The sequence below is a fragment of the Cryptosporidium bovis genome, assembly GCF_009768925.1.
Source record: "Cryptosporidium bovis isolate 45015 chromosome Unknown contig_16, whole genome shotgun sequence".
Lineage (NCBI taxonomy): Eukaryota > Apicomplexa > Conoidasida > Eucoccidiorida > Cryptosporidiidae > Cryptosporidium > Cryptosporidium bovis.
The window spans coordinates 222221-239137 of NW_027125032.1; the positions used below are offsets into that span (position 1 = coordinate 222221).

General features: G+C 28.6%; 4 protein-coding genes across 4 annotated transcripts; 3 read left to right on the forward strand and 1 right to left on the reverse strand.

Annotated features, from left to right (window-relative positions):
- Positions 1–25: 25 nt before the first annotated feature.
- On the forward strand, positions 26–1339 carry FG379_000849 (queunine tRNA-ribosyltransferase; the record flags this gene model as incomplete). Its single annotated transcript, XM_067326259.1, has 1 exon — positions 26–1339. The coding sequence occupies one exon, from the start codon at positions 26–28 to the stop codon at positions 1337–1339; it is 1314 nt and encodes a 437-aa protein (XP_067182944.1).
- Positions 1340–1771: 432 nt separating this feature from the next.
- Positions 1772–6393, forward strand: FG379_000850 (uncharacterized protein; the record flags this gene model as incomplete). Its single annotated transcript, XM_067326260.1, has 4 exons — positions 1772–2159; positions 2226–5773; positions 5850–6087; positions 6173–6393. The coding sequence occupies 4 exons, from the start codon at positions 1772–1774 to the stop codon at positions 6391–6393; spliced, it is 4395 nt and encodes a 1464-aa protein (XP_067182945.1).
- A 610-nt stretch (positions 6394–7003) lies between these two features.
- On the forward strand, positions 7004–15436 carry FG379_000851 (uncharacterized protein; the record flags this gene model as incomplete). The annotated part of the gene is made up of 1 exon (XM_067326261.1): positions 7004–15436. One exon carries the CDS (start codon positions 7004–7006, stop codon positions 15434–15436), a length of 8433 nt encoding a protein of 2810 aa, XP_067182946.1.
- Positions 15437–15807: 371 nt separating this feature from the next.
- Positions 15808–16548, reverse strand: FG379_000852 (uncharacterized protein; the record flags this gene model as incomplete). Its single annotated transcript, XM_067326262.1, has 1 exon — positions 15808–16548. One exon carries the CDS (start codon positions 16546–16548, stop codon positions 15808–15810), a length of 741 nt encoding a protein of 246 aa, XP_067182947.1.
- Positions 16549–16917: the final 369 nt, after the last annotated feature.

A 16917-nucleotide genomic window follows, 5' to 3' on the forward strand; every position in this document is an offset into this window, starting at 1 on the left:
TATAGTTTTGTGGTTTAATCTCTTAATGAAGCATAACGTAACTGGAAAAGAATCAAGTGAAGCACTAAATTTCCTCATAGACAAATCAGAAACTACAACACTTCCACCGGCTTTACCTATTAAAGATGGATCTGCCCTATCTTTTTATGTAGCTTATAAGTCTCATAGGGCAAGGTATGGAGTATTGAATCTGCCACATGGCAGAGTGGATACTCCAATTTTTATGCCAGTTGCAACACATGGATCAATTAAGGGTTTGGATTCAACTCAAGTAGAAGAACTAGATGTACCAATAATTCTTGGAAATGCATATCACTTGAGTAGCAGGCCCGGTGAAAAGATTATAGAAAATTTTGGTAGTCTCCATAACTTTATGGGTTGGAAAAGAAATTTATTGACTGATAGTGGTGGATTTCAAATGGTTTCACTTATAAAACTATCAAAAGTAACGGAAGATGGTGTTAGTTTCAATCATCCATATACAAATTCGAGTTTACTTTTTACTCCTGAAAAATCAATTGAATGCCAAAATTCAATAGGTGCTGATATTATAATGCAATTAGATGATGTTGTGAGTGCTCAATCTACTGACTATCAAAGGATTGAGGAAGCTGTAGATAGAACAACGAGATGGCTAGACAGGTGTATTAAAGCCCATAAGAACCCTCATAAACAAAATCTTTTTGCAATAGTTCAAGGTGGAATATATCAAGACTTAAGAAAAAGGTCCTTAAAGAGTCTTATTGCTAGAGATCTTCCGGGATATGCAATTGGGGGGCTTTCTGGAGGTGAAAGCAAAGATTCTTTCTGGCCTATTATTGAGCTTTGCACCAGACCAGGTGACGGATTACCTGAAAACAAACCAAGATATGTAATGGGAGTCGGGTATCCTATAGATATATTGATTTGTGTTGCTTTTGGTGCAGATATGTTCGATTGCGTTTATCCATGCAGGACTGCACGTTTTGGAACAGCTATGGTACACAATGGACTTTTAAAATTGAAACTGAGTAAATACAAAAATGATTTAAGACCTTTAGATCAGAGTTGCGATTGTTATTGTTGCAAACACTATTCCAGAGCCGCACTACACAAGCTGGTTTTAAGAGAGTCTCTTGGATCCCAACTAATGACTATTCACAACATTAGGTTTATGATGAATTTTTGCAGGGAAATGAGAGTGGCCATCAAAAATAATACGTTTTCAGAATACTGTAAAAATTTTATAAGAAATTACTATTCTTCTCATGAACTAGATCATTTAACTGAAGACGAAAGAAGAAAAGGTATTCCTAAATGGATTATAGACGCCCTTTATTCTATTCAAATTATATTATAGACATTTGCAGTTTGTTATTGTGCAAATAATTTTCTAGTACAGGTACCTCATTTTAATAGTCATTATTTATTTTTTTTAATCAATTAAGTTATTAAGTATAATACCATTCTATATATTGTCCACATTCTGTATGCATGCATGCAATAACATTTACCCTTTTTGTTACATGTACATAGTGGTACAATTTTCTCACATGATGTGAAATAGATTAAAGTAGGTTATCTATTTACTGTTCATAAATGAAAACTGAAATCATATTTATTAGGTAATTCACTTTTTTTCAAATATATATATGAAACAATACTATATGAAATGCAAATTTGAGAGAACGCTTAAACTAATAAAAGAGTAATATTGAAGGTGACTGTAAAAAAAACTAAACCATTAATAATTAATATATGAAGAGAGCCTTCAAAAGTGGGTGTTTTTCTAATGAGTGAATCAAACTTTGCATACAAATGTGAACAAAATGAAGATTATATTGGTAAAGATGATGTTGGATTATTTACTTTCTCCGAGTCGGATTTGACATCAAGAGCAAAAGATAACATATATAAAATAGAACATAGTGATACTATTTATGGAAGAATGAAAAAAAAATTTAAATCATTAGATAGTATTAATAAAAATAGTTACAAGAAAATAATTTGGCCGATAAGGTTAATTAAAAAATTAGCTAATTTTTTGTTTCGTGGTAAATGGAAATTAATAACATTGGACTACTTTGAAAGATTTTTTATGTTATATTCAAGATTTGTGTTTAGAAATCCTATATCATTTATTCTTGTTACTACATTAATATGTTTAGTATTGGGAATAGGTAAGTTACCTTATTACTTTTTTATTTTACCTCTTTGACGAAATGTAAATAATTTAACGATTATAGGACATTTTTTTAGACATCCTGTTGAAGACTCAGAAAGACAGTTTGCGCTTCCGAAAAGTCAGGCAAAAAATGATGAGAGTTTCTATAATTATGCATTCCCGGGTGCGAGAACTCGTCACGAAATTGTAATATTCAAGGCAATGGATGGTGGTTCAATAATTACTCAAGAGAATCTGCAAATAATGAGAAGTTTTCATGACGGACTTATGAATGTGACTTTTGAGTTAGGTGAAGAGGACGCCAAATTGTTGTTAGAAGCATACAATGAATTGAGAAATAGTACATCGTCTAAGCATAGAGCTACTGAAGAAACTTTCAATGCAAATCAAAGCATGATAAATGAAGAAGTTAATCACCTTAGGAGTATTATAGAATCACCAAGAAATATTAATAGAGAATTAAAAGATGCAAATAATAGAAAACTATTTGTTTCCCAAAAATTCGGTTTTGGAAGCAAAAAGAAAAAACCAAGTAATGAAGTTAAGCACGAATCCTTCAATAAGACAGAAAATAATAAAATTGACAAACATTATTTGGATACAAAAATGTTTACAAGCGATGAATTTATACCTCCTGAAGTGTTTGAGGTTAGGGACCCAAAGACAAGTAATATTGTGAAAAAGTATCGTTTTAATTTCGCTCATGTTTGTGCAAGACTTCAAGGAGGCTCTTGTAGAAGGCCTTCTGGAATATTATGGATGTATAAGGAAGCAAAAGATTTTGGTAAACCAATACCAGTACCATACGTTATAAATACATTAACATATCAATCATTCAAAACTGATATGTGGCTTTCACCAATAGGAATGGAATACGATAAAAGGTCAGACCATGTTGTATCCTCCAGAGCAGCTATAATAGAATATCAATTATCCGATCAGGATAAAATGAAAAAGTATTCTTTTCTGTGGGAAGAACAATTCATGAAATATTGTGAAAAAGTACAAAGAAGATTACAAAAGGGTGATTATGGAGATGAGATTAGAGATGGGTCAAATTTTATGGAGTTTGCGAATAGCATTTCCGAAAATTCAAGTTTAAATGATAAAGAAAAAATTGAAAGTGATAGTAAGAATAAAACAATTTCATATACAAATATAGATGTGATTTACGATGATTTGGAAAGAGAAGGGCTTGAAGAGTATTTAATTTCGGACTTAGAAATTGATTCAAAACATAAAGATAATATTGGAGTAAACACTGCAAATATAAAAAGAATAAGTAAAGGTGCAACTAAATACTTATTTAAGGGGGAATCCAAAGATGCACCACTTTTAATATACTATAATGCGAGAAGAGCGTTGAGCGACGAATTAACTGAACAGACTTATATTCATACTCTTAAAGATTATACTATAATTGGTTCACTGGTAGTAATATTACTTATATACGGTTGGACTGTTGGATATGGAAGTAATATATACACTTCTAGAGCAACCAGTGGCGTATGTGGTGCAATTGCTGCGTTGTTAGCATATATAGGAGGCGCAGGTTTGTGTTATTTGGCTGGTTTGGAACACACTTCCACAGCATCAGCGGCTCCATTCTTGGTATTAGGTGTTGGAATGGATGACTCCTTTGTTGTAATTAACTCTTTTAATATGACATATCCTTTAAAAAACGCTGAGGATAGAATTGTATCAGCTGTAAGAGATTGTGGATTATCAATTTCATTAACGACATTAACCAATCTTTTATCATTTGCGATAGGAACATCAGCAGGCTACTTAGCAATAAGAAACTTTTGCATTTTAACCTTTGTTGGATTATTATTTGGGTATGTAACATGTTTGACAATATTGTTGGGAGTGCTTTGTATAGATGCAAGATTAGAGGAAAAAAAGATGTTAAAAGTATTTGGAAAAGAGCTTTTTGCAAATCGCAAGCAACCAGATCAACTGGTACCAGATATACAAGTTCCAATAGAAAAATTCTCAACAGTAGCATTGATAGGATATTTAACATCACAATATAAGATGGAAAAGAACAGTGGTCCAAATAAATATATTGACGAATCAAAACAAATTGAACTTGTTGCAATGCAAGAGGAAGTGAGAAATGATTATAAGGAGAGTAGCATGAAATCAGGAAAAACTAATATGGAGGATGCATCTATTAATAGTCCAATAGATGAAGAGGAGATCATTGAAAATTGTAGTATAATTGATAAAAACGCAAAAAGCGATGATCAAACTCAAAGAACTTATCTAAACTATTCTAGTTCTTCAAGCAGTTTTTTTAGCAACAAGAGTTTAAATTCATCAAATAACAAAATTGGTGAAATATCTAAACAGAATGGTCCAATTCAACTTTCATGTTCAAATATTAACACTGAATACCCATACGTTAACAACGAAGATATTTCAAAAGAGACGAACGAATATAAAAAAGAATCAAAAAATAACAAAGAAAATAAAAACAAGGATGATAGGTCAAGAAGGAATACGTCAAATATAAGTCAAATAATGCCACATTTTTCAGAACTAATTGACTCAAGATTAACTAACTATAGAAGAGGAAGATCTAATGCACATGGTTCGATTCAGTTAACTGAGAATGTTGAAATATCGGATTACAATACAGAATTAATGAAAAAAGGTAGTAAGCATCCAGATATAAATAGTTCATCAAGTTCAAATACAAATTTGGACGATTCATCCATCAGATCTGAAACAAATAATAATGAAGACCTAGCATCTGAAAATGAATATGATGTAACAACAGTAGTAACATCTATTAATTCTATGTCAGATAAATGTTCGTCTTCGGATAACAGTTCAGAATTATCGGTATTTCCTATGGAAATAAAACAAAATATTGGAAGAAGAAGCAGGAGATTTGTAATAAAATACTATGCAACATTTTTAACATTGACTTCAACAAGAATAATAATAATGATATTAACATCAATATTTTTGGGTATATCAATATATTCCTCCATAAAGTTAAAAATGGGTTTAGATTTAAAAGTGTTAGCACCACCAAGTTCACAAGTTTATAAGTTTTACTTAAACCATGAACAGTTATTTAATAAGTATGGGGATGTAACTTACTTAATGTTTCAGGCGTCTCAGAAAGTCGGAGACAAAGATAACAATCTTTGGTGGGAAGATGATTTTATGAATAAATACAAAGAATTACAAAACCAAGTGCATAATGCTTGGTTCACTGAAATTAAACTTGATGGAATGTTAGCGTTTTATGACTCTATTTTAATTCAAGGTTTACCAAAAACTCCAACTGAATATTCAAAAATGCTTAAAGCGTTTATAAGTTCGCCTTTCAATCGCCATTATGAAGATGATTTTGTGTTTAATTCTGACACTGGTGAACTTGAGGCTTGGAGGTCTGTATTAATTCCAGTTTACCTTCCGGATACATCAATAAGAGGTAAATATATGACAGATGTCAGAAGAATAATGGAATCTATTAAAGAAGTAAAAAAGCCTATTGCATATAGCCCGTTGTTTATTTTCTATGAAAGTGATGTTTCTATTCTTCCACAAACACTTTACAATATGGGATGTGCTTTGGTTGCTGTGTTACTGGTAAGTTTAAAGAATTTTAATTAATGACGTCAAAAGAGTTAATTATAATTTTTTTCTTACATAAATTTATTTGTAGGCTTCATTGATACTAATGCCGAGTATATCATCAGTTATTATTGTAATTACAATTTTATGTATGGTCGATGTTTGCATTATCGGAATGATGGCCCAATGGGGATTGCAGTTAAACATGTTAACGATGGTGAATTTGATTATGTCAATTGGTATTTCTGTTGACTATTCAACACATATTTGCCACTGTTTTGCTCATTGCTCTGGAAATGATCGAAATACAAGAGTCATTGAAACTTTAGGTAAGTTTATGTTGCTGTTATAAGATTAACAGAGTGAATGTAGTTATATTCTTTAATATTAATGCTGTTTGTTTATTATTTTTAGGATTAATGGGAATTCCGATATTTCATGGAGCAATGTCAACTCAATTCGCAGTTACTGTATTAGCATTTTCAGATTCATATGTACTGCAAACGTTTTACAAAATGATGACGCTAGTAGTTTGTATTGGAATATGTTATGGTGCAATAATTCTTCCAGTAATATTAACTATATTTGGCCCAATGAATGTTGTTAAATATACAAAGGCACACCATAAGCAATAAAATTATAAACTGCTAGAGATCTTTCAAGACAAATTAATTGCAAAAAAATGATCAGAATATAAACTAAGTACAAATAAATTATATAATTAATTTGACATTTACCTTTAGAAAAAAATAGTAACAAAAGTTTTCTAGGAGAGTCTTTTGTATTGCCAAAGCAGAAAAGTGTTACTATTATTAGCTAAAAAATGCAGTTCAAGCAAATAATAAGAAATATCCAAATAATTTACAGATTAATCCCATAAATTACTTGCATTAGAACAAATAAATTAGAACCGGTACTTGGGGCCATTAAAGACAGAATTCACCGCCGAAACAAAAAGTCAAATGTCAAAAAAAAACGCGTAAAAAGATAAAACAAAAAAAATTGAATTTTTTAATTTGTAAACTGGTAACAGGAAGTAATTAATTTTGTTTGAGTAAAAGCAGTGAATTAATAAGAGCAGAAATATAACAAATTGGTTTTATATGATTCTCTCGTTTTTATGTGTAGATTTACGGTTTAAGCACTAGGGGAACAATATAGGACTAGATATTAATTCTTTACTTAATTTTATAGGGTTTATAAGAAACGAATATCAAAGCACTCAAAAATAAAACAATAGCAGTAATGTTGACTGAGTTACAGAAGCAGATAAATTCTCAATTAAGAAGCAATGAGTTGAGTTATCTGGCTCATAAGTCCTCTAAATTAAGAGCAGGTAATAAAAGAAGAATATCATTTTTATTTGACAATAATAATTTATTTTATAATAAAAGTGGAGTAACACATAAAACCTCAATTCCACTTTATGAGGACATCAGCCAACTTAGGTACTTAGGGGAGCAGGGATTGATCGAATTGGAGTCTCTAAATCCTGAGATATCTAAAGAAGACTTCTCGAGTCTATTTCAGAGCAATGAATTCGTTTCAATACAGTTTTTGAATCAAAATGAAGTGGAAGAACTGTTAGAAAAGATCAGGAGGTTCATAGATTATTTAGTTCCATATTTCTTAATAGACTCTGCAAAAATATGCATTGAATATTTGATCCAGGTATATGACATCCACGTATTACTGGGGGAGTATTTGTTTTATTCCTTCCTTCCTTACCATGATATGGGTGAGTTTTCGATTTTGGTTCAGATATTGGAGGTAAAAGAAGAGAGTGAAATAATTGGTCTCGTAGAATCAATTAAGAAGACAAAAATGATAATTTCCTCAAGAAACCAACTAGCTATACATTTAATTAGAAATCAGGCTCTATTTAACAATCTTGTTGGATTTTGGGAGAAAAGAATTAAAAGCTTTAGTTCAACAAAGAATTCAGTGTTAGTAAATTTGATTACTTGGCTGAGTATAGAAATTATAGATGAGTTAACTAAGGTCAAAGAATATACGAATAATACTGAAAATTGTCTCAAAAATATAATTTCAACTATTGTGTTTAATTTATGTATTAAAAATTCTAGATACGAAGAACTTAGATGTGCAGGATACTGCATAATATACAGACTTTCTACGCCATTAATTAGACTTTCAAGGGAGATACAGGAGAGGATAATTTATGAATTGTTTAACTCATTAATTATTAATCAGGGACTTGGAATATCAGATTATTTGCCGGAGGTTCTTTTCATAATGAATCACTTAATTTCACAATTCAAGAGTTTAATTTATGTTAGATCATTAGGTTACGAAGTATCAAAGTTTATACTTGAAAATAAGAATTTATTCGTGACAGCAATAAAACAACTTTTGAGTTGGGATAGAAACATTTTACAGATATTTAATTTGATAATAATCTCGGTTTTTGATCTTGGACTCGTCTCAGATCCAAATAATTACAGCGAAATATGCGTAAATTTTATTCAAGATTTACTTGTGGATATAAATAATCACGATTTACCTTTATCCCTGGAAGAAAACTACGGTAAATTAATTAAGTTAATCACACTTGCTCTTTTTGATATAAGAAATCAGGAAGGTAGTATTGATAAAATGGTTCATTATTTATATAATAATTATCCCACAGAATTCATGTCAGCCTTGAGTTTCTCCCTGCGAGTTTTAACAGGATCTGAAAGGGCAAGAATGGAATCTTTTATTAGTAAAATAGCTCAAAGTGGAAATAGAATGGATGATAATTCAACAAAGGATAATGAAGACTTTAATGAGAGTACTAGAATGTTTATCTCGCTTTTAAATAGCAATGAAAGCGAGATAGTTAATTCTTGTATAAACTTAGTTCGTAATACAATATTAAAATCAGAAAAAGATTTTCATAATGTAAGTAATTTCGAGAAAAGAATTTTTGATATTTCCATCAAACACTATTTTAATTTTAAAGACAAAAGTATTGATTTATTTGAAAGATATGTTTTTGAACTACTTTCTATTAAAGGCATATTGAGAATGGCAAAGCACTTGGATGAGGAGTCAAAATCAAAAAAACAAGAGGAGGTTTGGAGAATTTCATTTATATTAAAAAACGTCCTTTTATATATTAAGTCCAAGATCACTTCTGTTACAGGTTTGGATCATTTCCTTTCCATTGAAATTAAATTTCCATTTGAAGCGAAGAATTCCATAGATAGTATTATAACAAATATATTGTTTATGCTATTTGGGAACGAGTTTAAGAATAATTTACTCATTGTTTTTAGAGGAGTATTTGATCTATTTGAATTAATTAAAGAAAGCGACAGCATGACTGACAATAAAGAGGGAATCAAGTCTTTTATCTCAGAAAACAATAACATTTTTATTCCGTTATTTGCCTTAATATCTAAATTAAGCATTCTATCTGATAATTCAAAACTGGGAAATTTTGTTGATAAATTAGTTAATATTATGTACAAGAAGGAGGAAGTAAAGTTTTATTGTGAGAATTTCCTTAGAAATACCCAGATAAACTATATAGAGCTCCTTTTATTTATTCATTCAATAGAGAGTTGTTCTGATATGAAAAACCACCAAAAAAATTCAACTATTGAAGATACAAATGTTTATTCTGAAATAATTAATAATAATAATATAGAAATTTCTGGTGAAAATAATGTTAATTTTTTGGGAATAATGGAATATTTATATTATAAATTATACAGTGGAATTCACAAGAATTATATGGATTTGTACAAGAAAAATGGTCCAAAGAATCCTGATTCCGTTAAAGTTACAAATGGAACATTAATCTTAAGGCTATTAAGAGATTTGTTAAGTAAAGGTCAATTGTTAAAACTGAGAGATTACCATAGAGTAACTGATCAAAGACTACTGAATATAGTTTTATTGGATACCATTGAATATATTGATAGTAAAAATGGTAAAAACTTAAGCATACCTTCGTTTGATTTAATAAAAGAGTGTTTTAAACCAAAATATGATATTCTAAAAATAAAATCTCTAATTCTGGGACTTTCAATTAATTCACTGAATTTAATATCATATAGCACGGAATATAAGTCAGAAAATTCATTTTTACCGTGTTCCTTTGATACTAAGAAAAAGAATAAATCATCACTGTTTTATGGAAAGAATTGTTATTCTGAAACATTAATAAGCCATAGTTATTCGTTTTTGGAGATATTAATATCAAAGCTACCGATAAATGTTGAATCCAATGTTACAGAACTAAGGCACTTTAATGAAATAGTAAGTAAATTATTAGTATACTCTGTTTTACCTGGATTGTGTACAATAAACAAATTCACAAATTCAATTAGAATGGCATCAATAAGACTCTGCAAATCAATCAAAGAAAAGCTTTTGGAATTAGAAAACAGTAAATATTTCTCTAGTGAAAGCGAATTTAAATCAATTGTTTTGTTTGACCAAGATAAGGAGAATTGTGGTATATTTAGATCATGTTATTTGGAGGAGGAGTTCCCAAGTTTGAGTCAAATATTTGAATTATTTAATTCAATTGTAGAAGATCAGTCTAAGTTTATAATAAACTCAGCAGATAACTTTCTGAAAGACAAAAGTGTAGAAATATATAAAGAAGGCAATAATAGTGATTCTTCTCAATTAGAATTGATATCAAAGTTGAATATTTTGGTGTTTATGGAGCAGTTCTCTACAGAGGAAAATGCACTCAATATTGAAAATGTAACTAATTATATAAGCAAAACGTTATTGTATTACAACAATAGTTTGAGATATCACAAATTCTTACTAAAATTTATAAAACGTTTAAGAAATAAACTAGAGATAAACTATTGCTCCAAAAATCAAATCATTCTACTGCTCTTGTTCATTAAGCAAGGAATCGACAGTTTGAAAAACAGGTATATGAATGATGTCAGAAAAAAGATTGTACATAAATACATTAATGAGTTAATATCACTAAAGGGAGATAACAATAGTAATTCTTACTTATTGGAAGTAGCAAAAACAGAGAGTGATATTAAAAATTCGCTCGAGGAGGTTATGTTGAGCATCATGGATAAAGATATATTAATTAACCTTGAGGAGGATGAGCTGGTATCGTTTATTTCATACATAATTATATTTGTATCTGAATACGCTCCTAATAGAATAAATGATATTTCCTTGATTTCAATTACAAACACTTCACTTAATTTATTGGATTCGCTAGTAATTGTATTGTTTAAACATATAAATGACTACAATAGCGTTTTTAGTGAAATTAGAGGGGAAAATGTACTTGAGTACGGGAAAATCATACTTTTAAAGCAAAATATACTAAGCTGGTTATACAGTCAAATACGTGATTTAAATGTATTTGGGTCAAATAACAATGCCGAAATCAATATCAAGTCAATTAAAGAGGTGTTTAAATATATAGAAAGAAATATTGAGTATAGTCCTTATTTATTGGAAAAAGGAGATAGTAATCATTTGGATGTAATAATTAGGTTAATTGTATATTCAATTGGAATTTTAGAGTATGAATTTAAAAATAGAACTGGTTTGAAATACAATGAGATAGAGTTTTTGTTAGACTATTTAAGAAATAAAGTGGTTGGTGTTGATGAAAAAGATAATCCTATAAGAACATTATTATCGAATCCAATGATTATGGCATCAATAACCTCATTATTTACAAGTGTTAGATTTGGCTTAGATGAAAACAACAACTGGAAGGAGGATGAAGATTACTATAAATCTTACTATAACTTATACAAGTCGCTATTTACAATATATGGTGGTTTTGTGAGATTTGTTGGAAAGGATATATCAGAAAAGAACTACAATATAAGAATTACACTTTACTCACTTAGTTTATTTGTTGAACACAATTTAAATAAATGCGTATATTTTGACGACAAAAGCATAACAAGAATGAAAAGTATTCTGTTTAACATACTTATTTCTAATCAAGTTAATGAAATAATAAATGACTCGCTTAAATTGAATAAGATTGAAGATATGATATCTTTTATGGTGAAATTACACAATGAAATAATTTATAACCATAATGACAACAGATCATTTGGAAAGAATAATTGTTTATTTATAATCATTAAAAGCTTAATGAATAAATTAGTAAGTGAAAAAAGAAAGGAAAGATCAGAAATAAGGGATTCATCTCCACTTAGAATAATGAAAAATGATGTTAATGTTGAGATTAAAGAAAAAATGGATATATTAATGAATTACATATTGGCGAACAAATTATTTGATTCAAGAATAGATTTATATTGTAATCTTTTAGACGCAATATTAGATAAGATTGGTACATTAATTAACTACAATATCAAGGACAGAAGTAAGAATGTTAATGATTCGTTGTATATAGACAATTTTTCGTCTGAAAATGATATGTTATTAATATCAATAAGCATAGTACATTTTCTAAACAAAACATTATTTAACATGGAAATAAACGTAGATAAATGTTTAAATTTAGTTGAACTAGCGGACAAACTAATACTGATAAAGACAGCAATGAATAAAAAATTATTAAAAGAGATAAGGCATAAACCAAATTGTCAAAATAATATAGACGATAAATTGGCATTAATGGAAACCAGTGAATCAGGATTCAACGACAACAACAAGAAGTTAATGAAAGCCAAAACGAGGTTGAGGTTAAAATCGAAAATAGATAAACTAGAAAATGAATTATTATTTAAAGTAAATGACTGGTTACAATTTGGATTAGAAGGTAGTTTTGAAATAGATTACAATATAATTCAGGAGGAGATAGATTTATTAATAAAAAGAATAATAGAAAATGATACGATAAAGAAATTTATGATACTAAATTGGGATATTTCAAAAGAAACAAGTTTTGGAAATAAATTGTCATTGATAAGTAAGAAATTTAAGAATATAATGTTGGATAATAAATTAGAGTATCTTGGATTGGTTTTAAACGATATATTAAACAAGAACTTGAGGCTAGAATTAAACAAAAATATTGGTGACGATGTAAATAACGCAATGATATACAATATAATTGTTTATTTACTGGAGAATAACGCAGAATATAAAGAAGAAATAATAACTAAGTCGAGTGTAAGAATTTGGATAAAAAAGTGGTATATAATAGAAATGATATTGAGAATAATACAAAATCAAGATATTAAAATCAAGAAAAGGTTAATAATAACAATATTTTCGAATGTAGTTGAATTGTACAAGTATTATTACAATAAAAAAGATAATTATTACGGTATAATGTTTAAGATTCCAGTGATTCAAAATTTTTTATCAATAAGATTACTAAATGAATTAGGTTACAATGAGGTGTCCATAGCCGTACTAAAGGATATTGATAAAATAGTAAATGACGTATTGAAAACAGTGGATTATTTGAATGTTGGTAGTAACATAAAATTAGACAAAAAAATAATTTCAATATTAATTTCAATTATAAACAATACTAATGACAAGGACACTATCAAAATAGAGGAAGGTTCTAATAATGAAACCGATAGCATAACAATTCTAACAATACCATACATATCACTAATGAACAATATACTAAACTCTAAAATAGGCACATTTGTAATGAACATTGGAGATTTAAGAAAGCAGTTGGTCAGAATGATATTTTTGAATGAGAGATTAATTTGTCATTTAAATGTGAGCAGATTAACAAAATTAATTAAAGATGAGAAGATAAAGGATCAAATAAGTGTTAGTTTGATGAATAACAATTATGAAAATCATGATGATGACTTGGTGAATAACTTATCTAAAAAAAGCGATAAAATAAATAGTAATATAAAATATAGATTATATATTAAGGAGGTAAATAAGTATAAAGGCAGTGAAAATCCAACAATACAAGATAAGATTGAGAATATTTTAATAAAATTGATACTTATTTATTGTAATATATCATATTCAAATTCAACGTCAGATACTAAGATAAATGAGGATTTTATTGTGGATTATAGTGATATGATAAAAGATATAACATCAAATATATTTGAGTTGGCATTGCCATCATTTATAGATGAGAATGAGAATAAGGACAACAACAGTGTTAAATTGGTAAAACTAAACTATTCAAGACTGTGCTTATTAATATTAATGATTTCTTATACACTAAATTTTTCACAAGAAAACAGTAATATATTGAATAATAAGTCTCTTATAGAAAAACTGATACAATTGTATTTATTATTAATCAATTTCTTGATCATAAACTTTTTAAAATTATATTCAGGCAAGGATAGTTATATAAAGAACAAGGCATTAAATGATGACGAGGAAACTGAAACACTACTAAATGATACTAGAGATAAAAATTTAAAAAACAAGAGGAAGAAACGCGACAAAAATTCCGGTAATAACAACAATAATGAATTAAATGGAAGTAAATTGAGTTGCGAAGCTAAATTACTAGAATTTGTTTCTTCGTTACTTGGAAACAATATATTAACATCACATTGTATGGTAAATAAAAATTGGATAGGAATAAATTCAAATGAAGCAGGTAACAGTGATAGTGTTGACTCCAAATCTGATACTAAATTATCAGATGGTAATAATAAATGCTTTATTCAAATATGGGAATTAGAATCAAGTGTAATGGCATTATTGTCTGTATTTACAGTCAAATTGAATGCCAAAAAATTAAGAGAATTGGTACTTTTAATCAAAAGGTTAATACATAGAAATGGCGATAGTTTTATATCCAAAGTAAATGATATCATCTTAAATAAATCAAAAAATTCTGATATAAGGGATACAGATATAAATGAAATAGATGGAAATAACAAGAATAATAAATTAAATGAAAAGATGTTAATAAAAGAAATGTACAATAAATTACAACTAGATTCGAATATAGATTTGGTTAAAGATATATATTCTTGTAGGGTATGGATGTTAATATTGTTAACAATAATAGATGTAACGGGAGACTATGGAGTATATTGCATTATAGAGGATGTTATACTAGATATAAAATCGGTAAATGATTTAACACAAATGAATGCCTTAACATGCATTCAAAATAATGCATTAATACAATACAGTAACGTTGAATTATCAAGTAAAAAATCTGCTAGTTATCAACAAATAGCGAATTTAAATCACAATATAAATGATTTTGGTTGGTATTGGTATCATTTAGGAATATACAACTTAATGTTAATAAGATTAATATACAAATCATTGTGTAATCAAAAAGACGACAGTAGAGATGTCCCGAGTTGTATGGAAAATCATTTGATAAATCCGGTAATAACTAATTTGGATATGTTTGCATTGTTTGACTGCACCACATATTCAAGTAAATTAGGCAGTGGTAAACAGTGGAGTGTAATTATAAACGATATATGGCTCAATACAGTAAATTGTTACAGAAATAACGATTTAATTCTTGCTAACATATTAAAATCTCTAGTCAATAAAATAAGAAATGGCAATAAAAAGGTCAAGATTTTTTCTACTGAAATATTACTCCTACTCTGGAGAGATGAAACTTGTTCACTGAGTGTACTTTCACACATTTCCGAACTTTTGCCTTTAATTAAAGAACTATTAAGTGATTCATCTGAAGAAATAAACAGGATTGCTAAATCAATTATTAAAGAAATACAAGAAAGGACTGGTGAAGATGTATCTAAACAACTATAACATAGTTAAACATGGTTTCAGTGGAAGACATTGAAATCTGTCAATTACATATGTAATATAATAGTGAAAACAAAACTTGCATGCATTTATACATGTGAAATATGTATATTTTCGCGCAATCTATTTTATTAATATGTTTAATTATATTTCAAAAATTGTGCATGTGTTTTCTAAGGTTCATTTTTCAAATGTTTAAAATTTCGCTTTTCCCTTCTTTAGAATCAGCCAAGTTGTGACTCAAATTGTGCAAAACCACAGACAATGTTCTATTAGTGCGGAAAGATTTAATTTGAAGCTTTAACATTGTTATAAATATTCATAAGAAAACTAGGGAAAATGGGTAAATAATTTGAAGGAAAAAATAAAGTTTGTTAATTTGCTTTCTCAACAGCTCTTATAATGTCCATAGAATTTTTTGACCAGCTTTTAAACGCATCGATAGCATCGATTATAAAGCTATGAGAAGTTTCATCGGCATCTTTAAGTTCTTTCTCAATATCATTTATTTGACTTTGGAATTGAATAATATCCTTATTTATAACATCCAATTTATCTTTAAGCTGCACATTTAGATCTTTAAGGAACAATTCTTCTTCGTAATTAATCAATTCCTCAATCTTTTCACCAATAGGTAAAAGTTTGTCCACCATCAGACACTCTTCTTTATCCTTTTGTGTATAAATATTCGAAAGATCTTGTTGTGACAATTTATATATTTCACTACCCAATTCCTTAATTATGGTCATTCTCTCGTCAACTACGTCTAGTTTATATTGTAATTTATACTTATCACAATTCTTCTTAAATATTTCCATTAATCTTATTTTTAATTCATGCAGCAGACATTTGTGTCTACTTACTATATTTAAATATAAATCATTTGGTAATTCATTTAGTGGTTTCAGAAATTCATTTAGAGGTGGTATACTTGAAACGACGCCTATTGCAACTTGATCACTTGTATTCACAATATTACTGTTTTCGTTGCCGTCCTTGTTGTTTGTTTTTTCGCAATTTACTTTATTTAAACAACCATTAACTTCAAATCCCTTTGTACTGCCTATCCAATTTTTAAATAAATGGTAATAACGATTGGATATATATACTTCCATTTTTAATATGTATTTATTTACACCTTATACGTTTATTACAATTGTTGATTGTTTTCCACTCACATATAAACTCAGTTCTTTTCAATTTTACTCAACTAGGTAAAATGGCAAACATATATATCTATACGTACATTTACTAACTTAAATATACAACTAATATTTGTAGAGCCAGATCAAGCCTATATTGAAAATTAAAATGAATCGAAAAAACCTAATAATGATAAAAAATGGTTACTATTATATTGAAAATACTTCGCATCTAACTCTTGAATTTTAATTCTCCAGTTTTGCAGATTTTCCCTCAGCTAAAGTGTCATGCACCAACTCAACTCCAATCACATTATTCCGAGCGAATTCACTAGGCAACTG